The sequence below is a fragment of the Cyprinodon tularosa genome, unplaced genomic scaffold (genome assembly GCF_016077235.1).
Source record: "Cyprinodon tularosa strain WSP-4 unplaced genomic scaffold, ASM1607723v1 ctg166, whole genome shotgun sequence".
NCBI classification, from domain to species: domain Eukaryota; kingdom Metazoa; phylum Chordata; class Actinopteri; order Cyprinodontiformes; family Cyprinodontidae; genus Cyprinodon; species Cyprinodon tularosa.
Window position 1 is genome coordinate 867,771 of NW_024038493.1, and position 22,999 is coordinate 890,769.

General features: G+C 37.3%; 1 protein-coding gene across 1 annotated transcript in view; it reads left to right on the top strand.

Moving 5' to 3' along the window:
• The first annotated feature begins 9,064 nt into the window (after window positions 1-9,064).
• prox1a (prospero homeobox 1a) overlaps window positions 9,065-22,999 on the top strand; it is a 46,430-nt gene continuing 32,495 nt past the window's right edge. Inside the window, exons 1-5 of the mRNA XM_038280916.1 lie at window positions 9,065-9,416; window positions 11,962-12,380; window positions 12,469-13,050; window positions 13,224-14,444; window positions 21,146-21,253. Coding sequence (XP_038136844.1) covers window positions 12,030-12,380; window positions 12,469-13,050; window positions 13,224-14,444; window positions 21,146-21,253 — 2,262 coding nt within the window. The 5' untranslated portion in view covers window positions 9,065-9,416; window positions 11,962-12,029. The remainder of the gene's footprint in view (window positions 9,417-11,961; window positions 12,381-12,468; window positions 13,051-13,223; window positions 14,445-21,145; window positions 21,254-22,999) is intronic.

Sequence of the window (22,999 nt, forward strand, 5' to 3'; positions counted from 1 at the left end):
TCATGGCTGGACACGACATCAGGGCAAGAGGGGAGGTGGAGGTCTCAACAGAGGCAATGGCAGCGGCTAGATTAAGACCTTTTCTCTTAGAATCCGACAATGGACAAAGTCTGCAGCGCACATGCAAACCGCCTCTATTCTATTTGATCCATCAGAGGCAGAAAGACATTGGCAAATACATCAGCTTTAAAAGTCTGATAAAAGAAAAACATGTCCTGAGAGAAACAAGAGCAGAAAAAGTTGAGATAAATTGTTCTGATGTTGATGCGAAAACTGAAAAACAGTAAATACTGAATGGAGTGTAAGCATCATCACATTTTATTTCATACAAACACCCACAGAACTTAATATCATGTTGGTTACTTTAAATGGATGCATGGTTAGCAGTAACAATAGACTTTCTTTGACAAATATTTATTTTTGATGTAAATGAAATACGGTAAGGTGTTTAGTTTGAATAGGCCTATTGTTATTGCACGGACATTACCATGTTGCATACATTGCAATGTATTTTTGGTAAATGATGCTTTATGCTAGGACCCGTAGCCCTAGCTCCATCCAGCTAAAACAGCAATAGATAAAAATCAAACCTTTTCAGATTGAACCGCAGCGGCTTGAAATTGATGAGAATGTAAAAATCACAAGAGGTGATGAAGATGAGGTCAAAACGTAGAAAGAAGGAAAGTTTCTGCGGACGATGTTAGCTCTAGCTAATAAACAGTAGATCACAAACTGATCACATTAGCTTGTTTCCACACATATGTTATGTACAATGGCTCATGAAAAGTTTAATGCAGTGACACACGGGGCGAAATTTACACCAATCAAACGCAATACGATAAAACAACAGTTTAGCTAATGTTAGCCTCCCTGTGTTTACTCTGTTGGTTCTAGTCTGGTAACGGTAGAAGCAATTATAAGGTTGTATCACCAATGGGAATTTTCAAGTTTATAGGGAAATTTCAACACATTTAGATCAACATGTGCAACCACGTTGTGTTGTTGCTCTTGCTTGATCAGTGAGGAGCATTGACAGTTGAACAAAAAGGGGACAACCCCAAACTGCTTCAACAAAGTAAGGGCCAAAGATACAAAAAAAAAAAAAACATCTTTGTTTTTTAGTATTCAGATAACCCAAATATACAATTTGCTGGTGAAGATTCTCAGTCATCCAGGTCATAGACATTCCAAAAAAAGTTTAAAAAGTAAAAAAAAAAAAACCAATGGACTTTGTTTCCACACATGGGCTACCTGGACAAGACTCGGCTGTCCATCTTAACCTTATGGACAAAGCAGTGTTGTTTTCGACAGCCATCTTAGATTTAGTCTTATTCTTTAGGACGAAAATTATCATCAGTCTTAGTCACATTTTAGTCATGACTATATGTAATAGTTTTAGTCGGTTTTTAGTCCAGTTTTAGTCAATTTTATTTTTTGAAATAAAGTTAAACTTAATAATTGCGAATCACAACCAGATTCTTCACCAGACTGACAGCTTTTGCCTTCATATAATTGCTGGGTATAGATGCTGCCGTGCAGTTCATCATTGCTGTTGGGCAGAACATTTTGATTTATAGAATTCAAATAAACATCTTTATAAATTAATGCCCTACTTTATACAAAAGTGTCTCACAAAAGTTGTGAAAATAGCAGATCTAGCTCAAAACATCATATTAGCTAATATGCTACTATGAATTTTGCATTAAGCATGCATCAATAAAATTTTCATTACTCCAGATAAGCAAAGAAAAAAAAATCTTCTTTCTACTTTGGCAATTTTGGCTTTATTTCTGAGAATTTACCCCTTTGTTACCGCTGCTCAGGGGTCAAAATAGATTTAAAATCACAGGGTTTTGATATAAAAACAAAAATACAGAGATAACATACATAATTGCCTTGTAATGCCATGGCCATCCAGATATAATTTGAATGAATATGCTAACTAAAAAGTTGAAATATTTAAAGGAAGCATGGAACATGTTTTAATGAAAATACAAGGAAACATTTAAATCATATTTAAATAGATAGAAAGGACAACTATGACAAAGACATATTCAAAGATCTATGTACCTTTTCACCTGGCTCTTTATCCAAAAATAAAACAGTAAGCAAATAAAGATTTTGTTTGAATATAATTTATGGATTATGGTAGAAGTTAAATAATGTTTAAAATCACTTCTTATGAGCTGGAAGCAATAAAATCTTGATACAGTAGTTAGACAAAGGAATTTTTTACGCTTGGTAGAAGATGATCAGCCATATAGTTTATTAAGTTGCGAGAGCGGGAAGAGCCATACTGCTGAGACCGAACCATCAATGTGGAGGGGGAGAAGCGCAGACTCTGAGCTACAGTAAGTAAGAGCAAAGATGCATTTCTGCACAAGCACGGCTGGAAGAAGTTTTGTCAGAGTTCAGTGTGCTGTGCCGGTGTTCTGTCAGACACCCGGACCATTCTGGATTATTTTCATCATTATTTTCATTTTCATTTTATTTTTATCATTTTAATCATTTTTAAGTTTTCATCATCAAAGATCCACGTTTAGCTCGTCAGTTTTCGTTATCGTCATGAACACGTCAATAAAGCAATTTTGTCATCCTCATCCTTGACGAAAACAATACTTTGACAAAGGACATTCTTTTGAGGACAAGAATGTTCACATTTTGGACAAAGAAGAAAGGGTGGTTTGAAAGGGGTGTGAAGGAAGCATCTATGTTAAGAGGGAATAACCAACCTTAAACAGAGGGGGTAGACTCAGGTTTCAGCTTTTAAAAACCTACAACACAGCGATAGTGTTGATTCCTTCCCACAATCACCTCAACACTCATTGCCATGTAGGGGACCAAGACATCTCGCCTGGTCAACCAGGCCAACAGCGACCCTAACGACTCTCCTTTCAGAGGTATTGGCTAGTATCGGGTATTGCTGGCTAACAAAGACCTCAACAACTCCCCATTACTAAGCGGTGGACCTGCTCTTCTGCTTCAAGTTGCATGTTTTTTAAGCCATAACAAAGCTTTTTTCGGCTACTCTATAAAAGCTTGGAATTCAACACTAATACAGACATTTTAAATTGAAAAAGCTTCCTGAATGGGAAGGAAAATGCCTTCAAACTTGGAAAACAAAGTCCAGTGGTCTTTTTTTAAACTTTTTTGGCAATACTCATACCAGCCTTTTATTTATTTTTATTTTTATTTTTTTTTGTAAACAGTAACAAGAACTACTTTTTCCAGATGTGTTTTGTAGATTTTACAAATGCAGATTTGGTAACACAAGACCTAACACTGTGTGTCACAGTGCATAGTATTTTTTCTGAACTCGTAGCCTCTTTTAATATTTGCATGTTGACTTGTTTCTTCACACTCTTGTCAACTGTTTTCAGTTAGAGGATGTCAATTAGCGGAGAAAGCACATCACCTGAGTATGGCTATGTTTTGGAAAATATTGCCTCTTAAGACATTATTGCTGTCTTGCTGATTGTGGTAAGCAATGTTAATAAAGCATCCTCCTCTTTCGCAGAAAGAGATTAAAAGTTGAGTTGGAAAGAGGCTAAGAACCAGCAACACGCATAAACTTTGTGGCTAAGGTTTTTTTTTTTAAGGGAAATCAAAAATGTAGGACTTTCTGTAAGGGTTAGGTGGTTTCTGGTTTTTAAGTTGAAATGTTCAGAATTCCATAAAAGTTTAAAAAACAATCCAATGGACTTGTTTTCAAGGTTTGAAGATGTTTCGCTTCCCCTCCAGGAATGTCGATAGTGACATTTGAATTGAGAAAGCTTCCTGGAGGGGAAGCGAAACGTCTTCAAACCTTGGAAACCAAGTTCAAGTCCAGTGGATTGTTTTTTAAACTTTTACGGAATGACTATGACCTGGGTGACTGAGAATCTTCATCAACAAACTGTTAAGAACATAGGAGAAAGAGACATTTATGTAAAACATGCATAAAACATGCAAATACCTTTTTTCGATTGGCAGTAGCTAATACGACTACATAATCTTACCGGTCAGATGTATTTCATATGTAATTCTGGAGAATTCCTAAAGAAGTCAGCATTTCGCACTGTACCATACCCACTGATTACCTTAAATAAGACAACATCCTCCAGGTGACAGTAACTGTTTTCAAATACCTTTTAGTTTTCAATGAAAATCATACACTGAAGAAATCCAATGTTTCAAAACATTTAGCTGAAGCTTGCTTAAAGTCTAAAACATTAAGAAAACTTGCTTGATCCATATGCCAAGATTGCCGTTTTGGTCAACTTTGATTAATTTGTCATCTACTTTTACCAGAAGAACTCCTCATTATACCAACTATTAATGAGGAAATCTTTTTTAAACCTTGCTAAATTCTAATTAATAAATCCACTACCATCCGAACTCTACAGTCTTCACAGAATAGCGGCATGAACGCTACGGTGTCCGAGGGGTGCAAATGTCATGTGAATGAATGAATGATTTTACAGCAAACTCAAAAAGACCTGCAAACTTAAACATTGGAATATCAAGCTGAAAAGTTACAATGGAAAGCACAAAAAATTAGACTAACACACCAGTACAAAAGCATGCAACAGGAAAAATGCTGCATTGGATGATATCCAGTAGATATCTGGTGGAAAAATATATCTTTTAGTATTCAACTGAAACCATTTCTGAGGGTAAGGTCCCATATGAGTTGATGATTGTCGACTCCTCCTAGTGGTCTGGAGAATTTTCATTAAGCTGCAATAGCTGATGGTTTTTTTTCTTTACTTTTTTTGCGTTTGCGTGTTTGTTCTAATTTAGTATCCCATTATAACCTCTTGCTCTTGCACTGATTAATTGTAGAGATAAGCTTGTTGGTTCATGTGCAAAAAAATGCTAAGCTAAGGATTGAGGCTGTTGACGTTACTAAGATAAGTTACAGCAAACCTGATGGAGAAAAAAAGAAGAAAAGTTCTGCTTCTTTTGTGATGATTCGCTGCAGTTTTCACTATTTTTCTACAGTGCTCTTGGGGGGGGTTGGGAACAAAAGAAGGTAGAAAAGAGTAGGTGATGTGTATGAAAGTTCACCTGTATAAATAAACCCATATTCATTTCTCTTTGTGTCTCCTAATGTCCATATTTCTGGTCACAGAAGAGCTTAGATACCTGGTAATGCCTGCAATAAGACCTTTTTACCACCTCTTACCTCTTCACCTATACTACACTGTACTTCTCTAGGTAAAGTGTGAGTGTGCGCGCATGTGTATGGTTGCGTGAGCACACGTTGGCATCAGAGCTCTCAGAGAGGACCCTGGGACCCTCCTCGACAGAGAGAGCTTTTAGCTCTTCCTCGCTAATGTCCTGAATAATGGCATCTTGATGGAGACAGAGCGGAGGGAAAAGAGATAGAAGGGGGGACAGAGACATAGAGAAAGACAGAATGAGAAACCCGCGCCCTTGTGTCTTTACCTGCGGAGCACCATCAGGAGCAGAACTACCATTATTCCCTCTCTCAGCTCCTCTATTTTCATTATTCCCCTCTTTGTGTTTTTTTTTTTTTTTTTTTGAGCAGGATGATAATCCTGACATTTTACTTACTTTTGCAAAAGCCCACCTCTCATTCCGTCCGTCTTCATATAAGGAGTCCTTCCACCCGGGCCTTTAGTGGCTCCAAACTTTTAATAAAAATGAAGCATTATTTCCAAGAAAATACAATACAGCTTCTTGTTTACACCAAAAAGTTTCATCTTGTTGGAAAAAAAGTGTTTGTTTCCAACTATGGATCTCAATGTAAAAAAACAAAACAAAAAAGGAAGTCAAGTCTATACATGTGTACCCTCCCCTTGAGTGCGTGGTTGAAACAGAAAAAGTGGAACTGGAAGAAAACCGCTCAAGACTTACAAGATAATGCTGCTTCCTATTTGAATGCCACAAAGAAGTATTCACACCTGCTATAAGCAGCCTCTGATGTTCCAGATCTTTCTGAGGGCTGCCTCAGTCCACCTCTAATTTTTTCCAGTCTGGCTATAAACGTTTACTAATCACGTTGACAGCAGCTTTGTGACAATTCACAGAATTTCTGAGCAAATGTTTTTATTTTATTTTTTAAAGTGGACTTCAGTGCTCCATTTAGACATTGTTTATTAACAGTTTTCATCTTTGTGTTTTCTTCCTAAAAAAAGAGGGAGATTTAAACTCCACATGTGTTTTTGGCTTTTGACATTTTTTGTAAAAAAAATAAATAAATAAACAGAAAAAAGGTGCATCTAAGAATTCTTTAGATTCTACTTAACTTTTATTTTTGCTATAAAATTATATACTATACATATATGGCTGGTTTCTAATAACCCAATATGGAGTCCTGTGTAAATATAACAACTAATTCAAACACAGTCAATGCGAAAGACTCCAAACTTTTGATTAGGATCTGATTAGGGTGGCGCAGAAACGATAAATAGAAAATAAATTGGCTGTTGACTATTAGCACTACACCACAGCATATTTATTGAAAATTTAGTGGAAGAAAAAAACTGGTCATACAAAAAAAAAACAGCATCATTACTGGAAATTCTAAGTTCTAGAATGTACCGGTAGTTCACTTCAGAAAGAGGAATCCATCTTTTATATGTATCAACTACAGTGAAATACATTTACACATTATTCTGATTATACTGGCTTCCAACCTTTTTAAAAAAACTTATTTTACCCCCACCCAAAAATAAAATAATACATTATATTTGTAACAGAGATGTCAGCCTATAATTTCTATTCACAGTGAAGTAAATGACCTAAACAATAGGAGCTTCTTTCGCATGAATTACTTTATATCATACAGGCGAACAGCCTGTAGTCAGCTCATCTGCACTGGAAAAAAAATCCAAATCTAGATAAGTCATTTCTTCTTAAAATAAGTGCATTTGTTTTTGAACTGAGGTGGAAAAAAAGACATTTTGCCCATGGAACAACACAATTTACACTTAAAATAAGAAATCACAATTGTATGGTCTTATTTCAGGTGCATTTTATCTAATTATCTTATTTTAAGAGTAAAAACACTCATTCCATTGGCAACTATCTCATTTACCTACTCAAAATAAGGGTAAATACACTTAATTTAAGAAAATTTTTTACTTATTTCTAGATCATTTTTTCCAGTGTGTATTTCTCTTGGTATAAACTTTACTGTTTAAGTTTGATAGAAAGTTAACACAGTTTCCAACTTGTCTTTGTGTTTTATTGTTGTTGTTTTTACTAATTCAAACACACAAATCCCTTCTCTGCTTCTCTTTGATGAGGTATGGTCTCTAAATGATTATTTCCAGAGTGATTTTAATTGAACTGTTGTATTATATTTCTTTGAATCGTGAAAGTCGTTTTTATGCCTTCATCAAAACTGTCTTGTCCTGTTTTCCAAAATAAGTCCCAACAAACGCCTGTCATGTTTTCGGCCTTACATAATGTTCCCATTGTGGCTAAATATCTGCGCCATTCAGGATGCCTCCACTTATTACAGATCGGTATCATATGGTGTTATGTGTGCAGATATGAGCTCAAATTCTCGGAAATGTTACTTTTATTTTTTTTGAAGTCTAAAATTAAAATCGACGGGGCCTTACCGAGAAAGCAGACAGCTTCTACGCAGTTCCGTTATTTATTTTCTGTAAGGTTTTTTTTTTCCCTGCTGCGGCTTAAAATGTCGATTACGGATCCTGGAGAAGTGGCTCAGCGACGCGCTGCGCTCAGGACAGTTTTTAATAATCTGCATGTTATGTAGAATAAAAGAAAAACAACAACAAAAAAAAAATTATAAAAAAAACAGTCAGACTGAATATTAATGATCATATTTGGATTAAACTTTTATGTTGTGGAAAGATTCCGTGCTTGAAATGAGATGAGCGCTGGAATGAGAGCGCATTCGAGGAGAAAACATTTTTTTTTAAAAGGATCTTCAGCTGTACTTTTTTTTAATTTTTATTATCATTTCAAAAATAATAAATCAAATGCTCCTGTCTTACTTTTATTTTTGACACCAGTCATTTAAGGGTATAAATACCTAATATTAAACCTACTAAATAATCACTTTGCTGCCTTTTAAAAACCACCTTGTTGGATCCAAAACTCGGCGCCTCTTAACCTTTTTAATAACATCTCCAACTCACCTGTGACATTTAACCGGGAAAACTGTATGCGTTCATTTCTGAAAGCTAATTTTAGGTGTAGAAGGAGACTACAAAATGCTTTTATGAGTGAAATTCAATTAAATTAACCACGCGGATTTATTTTTCATCTGATTCAAAAAATAAATTTGATAGATAGATAGATAGATAGATAGATAGATAGATAGATAGATAGATAGATAGATAGATAGATAGATAGATAGATAGATAGATAGATAGATAGGTAGGTAGGTAGGTAGGTAGGTAGGTAGGTAGGTAGGTAGATAGATAGATAGATAGATAGATAGATAGATAGATAGATAGATAGATAGATAGATAGATAGATAGATAGATAGATAGATAGATAGATAGATAGATAGATAGATAGATAGATAGATAGATTTTATTTACTCTGTCATAAATTTGTACAGCTCTCTCTGGTTTTATACAGGTCCCATAAAAGCAGGCAATGTTTAATATTAATTTATCATCGATGATTAATAAAAGTGAAGCCATATAATAGTAAAAAATAGTAAAAAAAATTATTAAATTAGCAAAGATGAAAAAGTTAAAATAAAAAAAGCTAGAAGATAAGAAGATAATTGTTACTTATTATAGCTTTTATCAATCGTTTTATATAAAAAGTAGCTTATTATTTGTTACTAACTTAGTTATAAGACTTTAGTTTATATATTTATAAAAAGGCAGCCAATATTTTAAGCAAATAAGGGAAATCCCAGTTCCCACTTACTCTCTCTCCTGTCCCTTCTCCTCTGCTCTATTAGCGCGCCTCTTTATAAATACTATCCAGTGACCAACACCCCCCCCCCCTCACCGCCAACCCGGTTCCTCGTCCTTATTGGTCAGGTGAAGCCGTTACCTCACTCCAGTGACGCAGCGTCTTCACGTATCCTTCGTATTTTTTCTTTTTTTTTTATTCCTCCCTTCTTCTTGTTTCTTAACTTAAGAGTCTTCCAGTCCGCTCAGAGAGGATAAAGCGGGACGCGGAACCTGGCGGAGGGGTGTGCTCGATAACCACACACTTTCCATCCCGGCAGGAGCGCGGCGCGCTGAAACGCATGCACTCTCTCCATCTCTGCGCGTCCCTTTTCTCTCTCTCTCTCTCTCTCTCTCTCTCTCTCTCTCTCTTGCTCCCGCACACACACGCACGCACCTCGCGCGCGCACGCGTACGTCTCCACTTGGCCGTAGTAAATTGCTGCATTGATCTCGGAGGCGAGTGTGGATCTGTCTCTTCAGTTTGACGGAGGGTCTCGGAGAGGCGCAGGGAGAAAAGAAAGTAAGTAAAAAAAAGCTTATTCCTGTTTTACCCAGTCCAGGTTAAGTTAAGCTTCCAGATGTCTGAGGCGGCACTTGTTCCGCATTCAGTTTGTTTCTATCTGCTTCTGTTTGAGAGAAAAACAACAACAAAAAAGTAGCGTTTACTGACGCACGTTTTCAAATCAACTAAAAACATCATTTTCATTTCATTTTCCGATTAAAGCTCAGAGACATAGTCAGTTTTTACTCTTAAATGGTTTTGGTTTAACATAAACGCCGCATAAGAGTCAAAAAATATATTTCTGGATGGTAATGCGCTCATCTTGGGAGCGCAGATTCATCCTCCTTCAACTGTCTAGTTGTTTAGAAGATGACAAATATCCCCCTATCTACAGATCTCCTGTGCGTAAAAGTAACAAGACTCCGGAGTCCGGACTTAGAGACACAATAATGCTTTTTAGGTTAAGGACTACAAGTTAGAATTTCAATCTAGATTTAGGTTAGATAATCTGAAGAGTTTAAATAAACTCAAATAAATTTAAAGCAGTCAAATTTGGCTGAATTAGGTATTTCTGAATCCGAGTATTAACCATTTAGAGTTTAGATATGAAAAATAGCCTTTCCAGTCATTACCTGCATTTCACTTCTCAGTTGTGTGGTTGGTTTTCCTGCTCTTTAAATTCAGAGTCAAACTCAAGTTTCAGTTTTGACATCAAAACCACACACTCAAACTGTCTCACATCTCCTTTTTCAGTAAGTTTTACCTTTAAACGAACACTGCTAAATTTAATCTGCAACTTTTTTTTTGCATGTGTGTGTGTGTGTAAGTACAATCTTAACTGGCTTCTTTGGAATAGAAATATTTGATGGTATTTGTGATTCTGTTGCAAAATGACTCTTTTTAGAATAAGATGTGCACAAATAACACCAGCAGAGAGGAAGGTGTGTATGCATGTATTGAGTGATTTAAAAATAAAACAAACAGACCTATTTTGGTTAAATGAAACAAACTTTTCAGGTCTTCTTAGCTAACATATTTCTTCACAACTGCATAGCAAAAAAAAGGGTATTGTTTGAATCATGGCCTTGAAATCTCTTGCAAAAATATGCATTCTCGTAACTGGAACAACTCTGCCTGTCATGTTCGTTGGAGCTGGCAATGCCTCGATTTGGAAACAGTTTTAAAACTTCTATCCCTATTGTAAAAGATGCAAAACATCCTTTCATGTATGAACTACTATGATTTATGCATAAAAAGAACTACAATCAGTGGGGTTTACAAATTTAAAGCTAAAGTAACAATAGCTGTTGAAAGGTTCTTCAAACTTCCACGGTGTCTTTAAAAAAAGGATTTAGGGTCCCCAAAGTTTCTGGTTCTAAGGCAAGCCATCTGAGAAATTCAGAAAATATAGACAACTAACTGTCCAAATGGTGACAGATAAATAAAACTGTTGAAATAATTCATTTTTTAAAAGCTTTTGAACAGTTTAACTCAAAAAGGAACAGCTGTCCTGATTCCTTTCCTTCTTCCTCTGTTTATCAACTAAAAACCTGAAACTTAAATCAGTTAAATTCACATAATATGGACAATTTTATTCGACACCTCTCCTCAGTTTCATGAAAATCAACTGAAGTAAATCTATTTCCGTCTAATTGTTTTAATCTGCTTCTCCCTCTGCCTCCTGTGGTGTAATTTAAATTTCAAGCAAAACATATAAGTTGATTTCATGTCAATAAAAAGCGATAAATGGGTGTATTGTGAAATTGAGTTAGGTAACATTGCTTTAACCTCACTTGTTTACTCAAAAAAGGTCCAATGTCCATCTGTTTGAAGAACAAACACAAAGCTGGGTTCACAGCTTTACCTCCAGAGAACGCTCTGTCGGACTAGAAGTCCTTTATGAAAAGTTTCACTTAAATAATAAAAGAACAGATTTACACCTGTATATTTCACAGGCATTGAAAAACGAGGTGATTTGAACAGAATTACTTTCAGGCTGACAAAAACAACCTCGTCTAGTCCTTTAAAATAGGTAAAGAAAAACACCTCGGGAATGCCTGCATCAGTTTAGACATTTAAAATAGCGTCTCTTCTTTTTCAGATTAAAATAACTAATGTCCAGGAACTATAGTTTGGTTTATGTTTTTTTTTTTCAAGAGAGACAGTTAACCATCGAAACAATACACAACTTGGAAGAACATGTTAAATTTAGAGTGAAGGGAACACCTCTGGCATTAAGAACCAGTTGACCCGACTCGCTCCAAGATGCAGAAAACAAGATTGCCTCTTAAGGGGATGTAAAGGAAAGAGGAAATGATTTTTGGTGCTTCGTTCATGTGGGAATATGTCCTTGAGCCATTTTAAAATATGTTGTTACTTTAAGGCATTCCCTTCGCTTAAAAAAAAAAAAATAGCCAGTTCTTGCTTTTTTTGTCAGCAACATATAAGCCAGGCAAGAAACTGTTTGTTATTTTTTTATTTAATTATTTGAACAGTTTAAAAAAACACAAATAAGACTGACGATAATAACCCAATGGCAATTCATTTTGACTCTGTTTCTTAGCGAATCCCCTCACTGTGCATTGGACTGTGAGGCCCCCCCTGGACATGCCTGTTTAGCTGCCCTGCGTGATGCCTGATCATGACAGCACCACCCTCCTAACCAGACAAACCAAACGCAGACGTGTCGACATCGGAGTGAAAAGGACCGTGGGTAGTGCTATATTCCCTCGTTCCCGGGAGACCCTGCTTGATGCCATGAACCAGTCACACGGCCCCGATCAGGATGGCGACTGCTCACTGGGGAGTCACGGCCACGGGCCCACCAATGGTGACGGGGAGAAGTCGAATGTACTCAGAAAGCTGCTGAAGAGGGCCAACTCTTATGAGGATGCCATGATACCTTTTCCTGGGGCTACTATTATCTCTCAGTTATTAAAGAACAATATAGGAAAGAATGGAGGGAGTGACTCAGGCTTTCAGGTACGAGTAAATCAGCAATATAGGTTAAAAATGAATGCTGTTTACATTAACAATTGACAAATGAGGTACTTTTTGTTCTTTTTTGCAGGGTAGTGGGGCTTTGTCCAGTGGGGGTTCAGAGATTCAGGCGGAAGACGCCTGTAGTAACTCTTCGCGGGACAGTCCATCTGACTGCCTTTCCCCTGGTCCTCCATTACCTCCTTCATCTTCCTCCTCCAACTTCGGAAGACCACTGCCACCCTCAAATCACATTTCTCACACCTCCACTCAATCCTTAACCTCGTTCGACTTGGACAGACTGTCCGATGAGCATCTTCGTGCCAAGAGAGCCCGCGTAGAGAACATAATCCGTGGCATGAGTCACTCCCCGTTGGTCCGTCCCAGCGGCGGCGACCACAACCAAGAAGGCAATCATGAGAATCAAAATGGCAGTAGCAACAGTAACAACCGCAGAGGGGAGGAAAGCGGCCGTCGTGGGGACTGCCCTTCCCTCTTAAGCTCTCCTGGTTCACGAGGTGGAGTGGTTGGCATCGGTGAAGTTTACAGAGAGAATAAGAGGAAGCAGCGTCTACCTCAGCAGCAACACAGTTTCACCCAGCTGGTTTGTTCCAGGCAGGAGCAGAGACAGGAAGAAAGAAGGCAACTCAAACTACAACTTGAAGACATGCAGGTAACCAGGCCTTTTTTTTTTAAAAAGGACCACAATCTTTGGGCAATTTTTTCCCTCCTCATTTGATTTCTTAAGCTTTAAATATCACATAAGAGTTAATCTATGTTTCCCAAACAAATCAGTCCACACAATAAACAATCAACCACAATGGTCTTTTTCTTTTATTTGTGTAGAAACAACTGCGCCAATTGCAAGAGAAGTTCTACCAGATCTATGACTCTGAGACAGAGGAAGAGGAAGAAAATATAGTGAACGGACAGGCCAACCGAGGAGGGGACAGAGAGGAGGACGGCAACCTTTCAGAGGACAGCATCCGCTCTGACGGCCTAGAGGAGAGGCACAGAGACAGAGGACGGCACAGCCACGATGAACTTTCTGAACTGGACCCAGGACTGTTTCTCGACCGGGCTCGAGCCCTCCTCCGTGAGCAAGCGTTGATAGATGGAGAAATGGAGGAGGACGCTGACAGCAGAGAAGAGGAGGAAAGAAATGGAGAAAGGGGGGTAAAGAGGAGAGCAGTAACAGGAGGTGGGGGAGGTGGGGGTAGGCAGTTGGCCGAGACTCTGAAGCAGGAGCTAAACTGTGCCGTATCACAGGTTGTTGACACAGTTGTCAAAGGTTTTTCCTCTCCCAAACAGACTGCCAGTCACCATCATAGCTGTCACAGTAGCACACCAGCTGCACCTTCCTCTTCCTCCAACTCATCTTCATCCTGTCCACCACCTTTTGTGCCACTACCCCCACTTACCCCAGAGTCACGCTTTGGTGGCGGTAATTTGGCACTCAGCTTGAATGGTGAAGGCAGTCCCACCCCTAATTATCATTCATCCAACCAGAGGCTGCACTGCTTTGGGGATGTAATCATCCCCAGCCCCCTTGATTCCTTCGGTGGGCTGAGCAGCAGGCTTAGTGGTGTGCCAACACCCAACGATCAAACGGAGGCACTGCCATTGGTAGTGCGCAAGAGTGGTGGCGGCGCAGTAGAGACCACCAACCCTTCTCTCCCCCCCCCTCCACCTCCTCATCATCCCTCGCTCCACCCATCTCCGCTCACTGCTTCTCTTGGCTTCAGCCCTCCATCATTTCGCCACCCGTTTCCCATCCCCCTCATGGGTTACCCCTTTCAGAATCCCCTAGGGTCACATGGAGGTGGCTACCCTCCAGGAACGAAAGACCACAGTCGGGTGTCCCCCGACTCTATGGACATAAACCGGGAAACTGTCAGCCTCAGAACCAAAATGGCATCTCTCGGAGGGGGCCACATGGGTCACCATCACCACAGACAGAGCTCTGAAAGCCAGCACGGACCAGAGGGCCTGTCGCTGTCCCTTATCAAGTCAGAGTGTGGGGATCTGCAGGATATGGCTGACATATCTCCTTACTCAGGCAGTACTGTATCCTTACCATGTTGATTGTTGAAGGTAATGTCTAAAAAGAGCTGTGGAAGAGTCAAACATTTCTTAAGTATTTTGCTAACTCATGAGTTCCCTGTTAGACATACTTCTAAAAAAAACCAAGGTATAGCCTATACTGGTTTGGAAGATGAGCCTCAAAACTCTTGCTGTGATCCTGGATATTCATATTTTAGTTCTCTTGCCCACAAGAGTCACATTTTTCATAAAGGGAGGCAGCAGCAGGAGGCAAAGTGACAAAAAGTCTTTAATATCAATTAATCTGCATTAATTGGTTCCTGCTCTAAGCCTCTTGTTTCTACAGCGAGTAGGGAAGATGAAAAGGGCGCGCCGGGTCTTGCAAGAGGGGGAAGATTAAACAGGTCGCACGCTGCTCTCTCCAGCTCTTTTAAGTCTGTGCAGCAGGTTGTGTTGTTTAAAGGTGCAGGGTAGAGGCTAGTGAGCTCCCTCTTGAACATGCACACACACACACAGACACACACTATTTGCACTGTCTGAGACACTCCGGTGCTGTTAGGTTCTCTTTCATCACAAAGACTTTGTACATAAACGCTCAAAGCAAATCATATTTCACTTTGTCTGAGTGCATGTGTGTGAGGTAAGACCTTGTTCACAGGAGCTCAAAGCTAATCATATTTCAAAGAGCATGTTAGAGGAGCAGGCAAATGTTTGGTTTTATTGACGGCAGCTCCCTAAAGTTGTGTGTAACAGATTTGTTGGCAATAATAAGGAAAAGAGTGTTATCTAAAAAGTGAAGTTTCGTCTTTATCCTATTTAGCTCCATCTCCTTCACCCTAATGTTTTTTGAAACCCACCCACTCACTTTCATTTGTTGGTCCGTCGTTCTTAGTTGCCAGGCAGCTGTGTATGTTTAGTGCACACACCCATGCACGCAGAAACACTCCCCCCTCTTCTTTCATGGCGCATGCATGTGGACAGGTGTTTGCAGGTAGCTGTTTATCTTTTCATTCCTAACCTTTTATATGGGGGGGCATCTCCAGGCCACCTCACTTTGACTCAGACAAGAAAGCAAACAGGGACATGTGCACAAATGCGCACGTTTGAACAACAAAGTAAAAAGAGAAATAAGACTTTGAACCTGAAAAACGGGGACTCCTTGCAGCTGTGATGGGGTTTCAATTACAACGTCGTCTTCAAAGCTAATTTAGATGTTGCTTTCATGGAAAGACAAGAAATATTTGACGTGGCTCTTGATCCTGTTGAGCCGATTCATACCAAAATGCTCCTCTATTCATTTGTTAAAGAAAAACAAATCTTTGAAATGCTTAATTGATTTATAGACAAAGACTAAGCTTTAAAGCATTTTTTTCCCGGTATATTTTCAAAATCACATTCTTATTAAGCTAACAATTTGACAGAGTTAAAAGTTTTGAATTTGCCGATAGCTAAATTTAGTAAGTTTTGTTAGTTTTTAGCTTCACCATATGTACATCACATTTTTGTTACTGAAATATATATCAAGTTTGTTGTAATACTTAACATGAATTTTTAAAATTACTTAAAGTTTTTAAACAGTGCCATCAAAACCTAAATACTGCTTTTCTTACGATAATCCTAAGTAACATGCTGTTGGTTCCTTCTAGATTTTTCCAAATTTACTCTGATTTTAACATGGTGAAAAAAGGAAAATATCCATTAAAAAAACAAAACAAAAAAAAAAAATTGTTGAGAGAAAACTATGTGAAAAAAATCCAAACAAAATGTAAGCTAAGTACTCTTTTGAGTGAAAAACTAGCTAGCTTGTGGGTTGATAGCCAATGACTAGCTAGTACGGGTTACAAGTTAATTGGCAAAACTTACTTACCACATTTGGTTTGTAGCTTCATACATTCAGTAGCTCTTCCAAGTACAGTTTATAGTTTCACAACTTTATTTTTATTTAAAAAAATCACTTAATGTTGTAAACAATGCCATTAAAACTCAAAACTGCTTTCCGTATGATAGCGCTCAGTAGCATACTAATGGAGCCTTGTTTCCTGTTGTCTCTACATTTTTTTGACCAAATGTACCCTAATGTCAAAAGGTACAAAAAGTCGTACAATAAGAACATTAGTACTTAAAAAAAAAAAAGAAGTATATAATTAAAACATGTCAGCTACTATTCTTTTAAGAAATAAAAATTCATCGTTGGTGTGTGGCAGCTACTTGCTAGATAGACTGAAAATGGGAATTTTTTATTTTTTATTTTAAAATGTTAATGTTATTGTCTCGATAACAATATTAATCTGATATAAAAAGTAAAAGACCCAATATAATGACACAATATATCTCTATTTTATTTTAATGCCTCTAAACAAATAAAATTAATAGGTTCAAATTGGACATATTTTCTTTTTAACCGGTGGTTAGAAATTTTGATGAATTAAAATAGAAACATAATTTCATTTGTACAATTCATCAATATCTTTTATCATACAGTTTGCAGTGATAGTGATTTATTTCCTTAAGAAATATGAATTATTATGATTATTGTGATTTCATCACACCTCCTGGTATAAATGTCAGCATTACCGTAAAAATAAGCAGTATTGTCTAAGAGAAGGTGATTTAATTTTTCCATTTTCCAGTACTCTCTGTGATATTCATTCCTTTTAAAGTAAACTTGTTTGCAAAGTATCAACGCTGAGGGTAAAGGTCTTATTTATAAAGCAGTCACAGGGAGCTCTTTTCAACAAAAGAATGCGATTTTGGCCAACGTTGAAAGATTTTGGCCTTTACTGGGTCAAACTGCAAAAAAGACAGCATCATCTCAAGGACTCCTTTAGGTCAATTTTCCTCGTTTCCAAAGCAACCACTAGGGAAGTATCTTTGTTCAATTTTCAAACTAAGTGAATCGAAAAATAAAAGACAAAATGGCAAATTAAAGTCACCAATATATAAATGATCAGTTAAGTAATTAATAATTTTATTCAAGTTGAGATGTTCCTATTTTTTGCAGTTTCCTCAAGACAGTTTGCAATGATCATCTTTCACCTGAAAGTCCTTTTTTTTTCTTCTTCAGCAAACACACTCAGGTCTCTGTATCTTTAATCCTTTAAATTTGAGCTGAGCAGATGTCCTCCATTCATATATGAATTTATCCCACTACCCTCCCTCTTTGCCTCTCAATCCTGCCCTCCCATTTACACACAAACCCCCACACACACACCTGGTAACAAGGTCAAGTTACTGCTGGTATAGTGAGCTCCGCACAACTCCCACAGGCTCTTCGACAGACATGCGTGGGGCTAAACACAGACCAATAGGAAGGTAGAAGCGGACTAGTGGGGATGAGGAATGGAAGGAAAAAGAACATGTTGTTTATTAAGAGACCACCTTTAGCTACTATTACACAAAAAATTACCCAAAAACAAAGCCCAATTACTCATTATTCATCATATTATATCACCCTTGTTTACTCACAGTCCTGTTTAGTCTGTTTGTGTCAAAAAAACGGAACAAAATCCGGACAAAATGTACTGAACGAACGCGTAGTGACAGGTTGGTATGAATGTTAACAATGCGATTGTGTTTGTTTCATACCCTGACCTGATGAATCCACCTCTAAATGAATGATGGATCGCGCCGAGATTTGTTTCTACATTGTGGCCGCATCAGGGTACTTTCCAGATGTTTGCTTGATTATGATTCGGAGAGGTGTATGATTATAAGGAAGCCCTGAAAACTAAAATATACCACTTTAGCATGTTTTTAGATTTTATCCTGTGCTTAGATAATTTTTTTTAATACCACTATTTTCCAGCTGTGGATGGCCCCTAAGGTTTTCTTTATGTGTGTCTGTGTGTGTGTGTGTCTTTCTGTCTGCTAATTGACCTTGCAGGGGGCTCCATTGATTGCCTCATCTTCTCTGATAGATTATAGGCCTTTTAATGTGGTGGGGAAATGGCAGCATGGTGGGGCACAGCTGTTGCCACGGCACACAAACGCACTAACACTCACTTGCTGTTAGACACACATGCTCTCGGCACCCCTGAATTCAAGGCCCTCAAAATTATGATTTTTGTCGCAGAGACTGTGGGATGCAGGGGTGTTTTTGGGATTGGATCAAAAGCCGGCAGGTGCTAGTGTTTGCTTTGGGTTTAAACGACCGGATTTATCGCAACACCAGGACATCTTTGTTTATATGAATTTAAGCTAAATTGGGGCATGTGATATAAAAATGTATGTTTTCCACTCAGTAATGAGTCAGAAGGTTCCAAAACCTTCCATGTAAGTCTGTTTTAGGCCATACATGTTTATCCAAACAGAGTGACCTCTTTTTGCCTTTTCATATTCCAACCATCTCAGCCCTTTCACATATACTGCAGCTTTGGTTGCGTTGTACTCGACTGTTAAATGTATGCCAAAAAAAGCAAAGAGACAATTTCTTCCAAGCTTTTACAAGTTAATTCTATTGATAACGATGTTTCACATCCACATTGACAATTTAAAGCAACTTTCTCTAAAAGACTACTGAATGGAAAAGCTGTAGAGTGACACATAGGTACCAGATCTCCTAAAAGTATCTACATTTCAGCACTAGTGGATAGCGAATACGGAAGTACTAAATAAATCAATAAAAAGTGTTGAAAATTTCTGAGATAAGTGAATATTCCCTTGAATTGAACAGGTAAGACCATTGCAATAAAATGACTTACATTAGATAAATAAATAAATACATCTGTTATCTTGTTTTAAATGCATAATATCTAATGATCTTACTTTAGAGACACAGATTGTCTTAATTGTTTCACTAAAGGGTAAATAATAATTTTTTTTTTTCTCGAAAAATCTTATTATTTTTAGATCAGTCTTTGCAGTGTCACATCAAGGGAATGCCTCACTGCAAAAAGTGAAATATATTTTCTTGAAATAAGTGTGTTTTACCCTGAATTTGAGTAGGTGAGTAAGACAATTTGCCATTGGAATAAAATCATTTAGGTACAAGTGCATAATAACAGATTATCTTATTTTACGCTTTAAAAAAAACACATATTTACATGTTAAAATTAAGGGCAAATATTCTTATTTTAAGATTTTTTTTTATTTGTAAGTCTGGTTTGGACAGATGCTGCTAATACCACAATCTTGTGTCAAATATGGAGCTGGATTGAACTCAAATGATTGGTTTGATCAGCTTGGTGTAGATTAACATTGTTGATTAAAGAGTAACGCCTTTTTTAAGGTATAGGTGAAATTTGGGGATTTTTATACCTTTTTAACATTATAAATTATGAAAATTCTGAACTTTCAGGAGAAGAAAAGAAAAGGTATAGTGGAGGATGTTATTTTTCCGGGTAGATAATCAAAATAAGTGGTCTTCCTAATTCTCATCATTCTGTTGATATGTTTACGTAAGGATGTCCTACATGCTCGTCCCCATTTCGACTTAGCATTGGTGAGGCTGACATAGTGGAAAAATTGCAAATCGTCTTTTGGAAAGTAAGCTTCTATGAGCGATACAAACAACAACGCTTAAACAAAAGTGTGCACGAGGAGAAATGGGCACATGCATGCTCTCGCACACGTTTAATAGTCGTTCCTTCTTAACAACAGGTACATGGCGGGTCTATAGAACATTTGTGAAAATACTCTATTATGCCTTTAACCAAAAATATGTTTTTAAAAGTAGATATGTCGCTTTCTCAGATTTCTTTTTCCAACTTTTTTTTTTTTTTTTACTTTTTCAAAACATGTTATATGTTTTCAAGTTTTACAAATGACATTCTTTTTAAACCGGGCTTTACAAATCATATTCTTGTCACTTGAAGCCCCTTTCAAAAGCTCGCTCTTAACACACATAAACCAATATGAATATTTTTGCTTGCATCATGCAGACTAATAGAAATGCTTCTTCACTAATAACTCTAGCCTGAAGCCTACCCACTGAAGTGGATAGAATGTTATCTGGAAAATGTAATCCATTACATGCAATTGTAAATTAAGAAATAAAAAAATAAAATGTTAAAAATTAAATCAGATTTCAAAAATTGTAATAGGAAAAATATATAAAAATCAGTGAAAACAAAAAAGTTCCTCTCAAAATCTTTTTTTGATGAAGTTTTTCAAGGTTTCATTTTGGAATACATCCTTAAATGGAGTGAACAAAATTCACTCCATATAAGGAAACATACCCCAAATGACTGAAAGTAGTGTGAAGACTTATTAACAGCATGTAAACAACCTTTTCTTGCAAGCTAATGGTTTCCTAGCGGAGAGTAAAATATTTCATACTTGCTGTTTTTTATTTGGCTATATTTTAATAATATTTTAACATTAAAGTTTCAATAATTTAGTTTTATTATAATTGTTTTGAGGTCAGGTTAGATTAAACAGAAAGTCTAAGACAAACACAGCAGGCATTCTTCATTAAAAGCTTTAATAGTTTTTCTTCTTTTTATTTTTGTTAAAATAAAAAGATTTTGCAGGGTTTCCATTTTTGTTCTTTAAAATGAAGCTCAGCTTCTAAAAGCAGAAAAGGTGTAAAATTATAAATTGCATGATTTGTTATTTCTGTGTTAAGTTTCTTCAGTAACCATAAAAAATGTCTTAGTTTATGTGTCTGTCTGAGCTCTGTCGAGTTGAAAAACCTCTTCATGTTTCAGAACTTGGTCATTTGAAGTGATGTACAGGAGATTACAAAAAAATGTTTTCCCTTTACCTCCTTAACATTCATATCTCAGATTCAGGAAGGCTTGTCTCCAAACCATCTGAAGAAAGCCAAGCTGATGTTCTTCTACACTCGCTACCCTTCCTCTAATATGCTCAAAATGTTCTTCTCTGACGTAAAGGTAAGACCAGATCTCTTTGTTTGTTTGTTCTTTTAACATTGTCCTGTCTGCCGATGTGGCGATAAGAATAATTGTCTTGATGCCAAAAAAATAGCCCAACAGATTGTGTTTTCACAAGTGGAGCAGTACGGCTATCACCACAGCGTTCCACTTGTCTTTGGTTTTAATCCTCCATTCCCTTTTGTGAACATTGATCTTCTTTACTGCTTTCTGGTTTGACTGTTCTTTTATTTTCTCTTGGATGATAAGCAGTTTAAAAGATATTTATTTAGAGGTAAATATTTCTATTAAAAACCTCCTACCTTTGATCTGTTCATACATTTCCCATAAACTTCACCATATGAGTAAACTACATGATATGCAAATACGAAGCAGGAAAGAGGGAAATTGGTGGTTTATAAAGTTATTTTTTAGTTAAAGCGAAAAGTTTCATGCACATCTGTTTTTATTCCACATACAATTTGGACTTTGCAGAATAACTCTCCTCCAACTCTTAAGCTCAGACTGATTGGATGGAGAGGAGGGGTGCAAATTGACAAGAATCTAGTGTTACGCTACGTATCACGATTTATCCCAATTATTGTGATATATAAACAAAGACGATATATTGCGGCTATTAAATAATTCAGCTCTGGAAAAGCCAACAAGATCTTTTTATTACCCTGCAACGGCTGGGAGTGGAGCAGCAGCATAACTGGTCTCATGTGTTGAACTGCCAACTAGTTGCTGGAGATTTAAGAGTTATATGAAAATAATACACTAAAGTGGTTGTTTGCCAATATATACATTTTTTAAACATTTAGGATCTGTATATTTAATCAATACCGATATTGTCAAATTAAATACCAAATGATATTTGACAGGATCATGTTTTTTTTTTATTTTTGGGAGCATCTTTGAGATCCAATATTGATGTCTGGTAAAAATGTCTTATATAATCTAGGTTTGGACTTTGACTGGGCCATTGCAAAATATAAAAGTAAAGTTTAAATGTAATTTGGCCTAAATTATTCCCTTATAGCTCCAATTTATTTATTTTTTTTCATGATGAGCCTGTTTTTAGCTTCTTTTATCTTCCCATCAACTCCAGTATGCTTTAGTACTGCATTAGCCTCGTGAGACCATCCTGATCTCGCGAGCTTTCAAGGTTTCACTCGCAGATCAGTCTGGCTACTTTCCATTAAAGAAAATTTGGAGCAGTTTACCAAACGAACGTCCAATCAGTGTTGGCTTTGAGGCGGGTTGAGGTGTGACGCAACGAGAAGCGCGACAGTTCAGTCTAAAGAAAATGGCGGCTTCAGCCGATGAAACTAGCATTAGCGTGGCTATCGAGCAAGTTTTATCGGAGTATTTCTTCACTGAAAAAACATAAACGGAAAATATTCTTTGCCGACATGTTGCTTATTTGCTGAGCTAACGAGCCTTTACCTGCAGCAGCAAGAGTAGCGGCTTGTGGTTGTGTTTTCGTCGTCACTCTGTTAGTACGTCATATGCTTCGTTGATCTGATTGGTTTATTTGGCCCGTCTATCACCAACATAGGCCAATCAGCTAACCCGTATTTTCGCCCCTTCCCAAAATTACTTCAACGGAAGGTTTCCAGATGGATATGTGGCGCAAATCCATCTGGCGGAGTCAGGTTAGTACTGCATACCCCAGCATATTACTGCCACAACCTAGGGAAGTATAATATAGCAATTGTAATTGGTATTGGCCGATTTTATTTATGTATTTATTCTTAACATAAC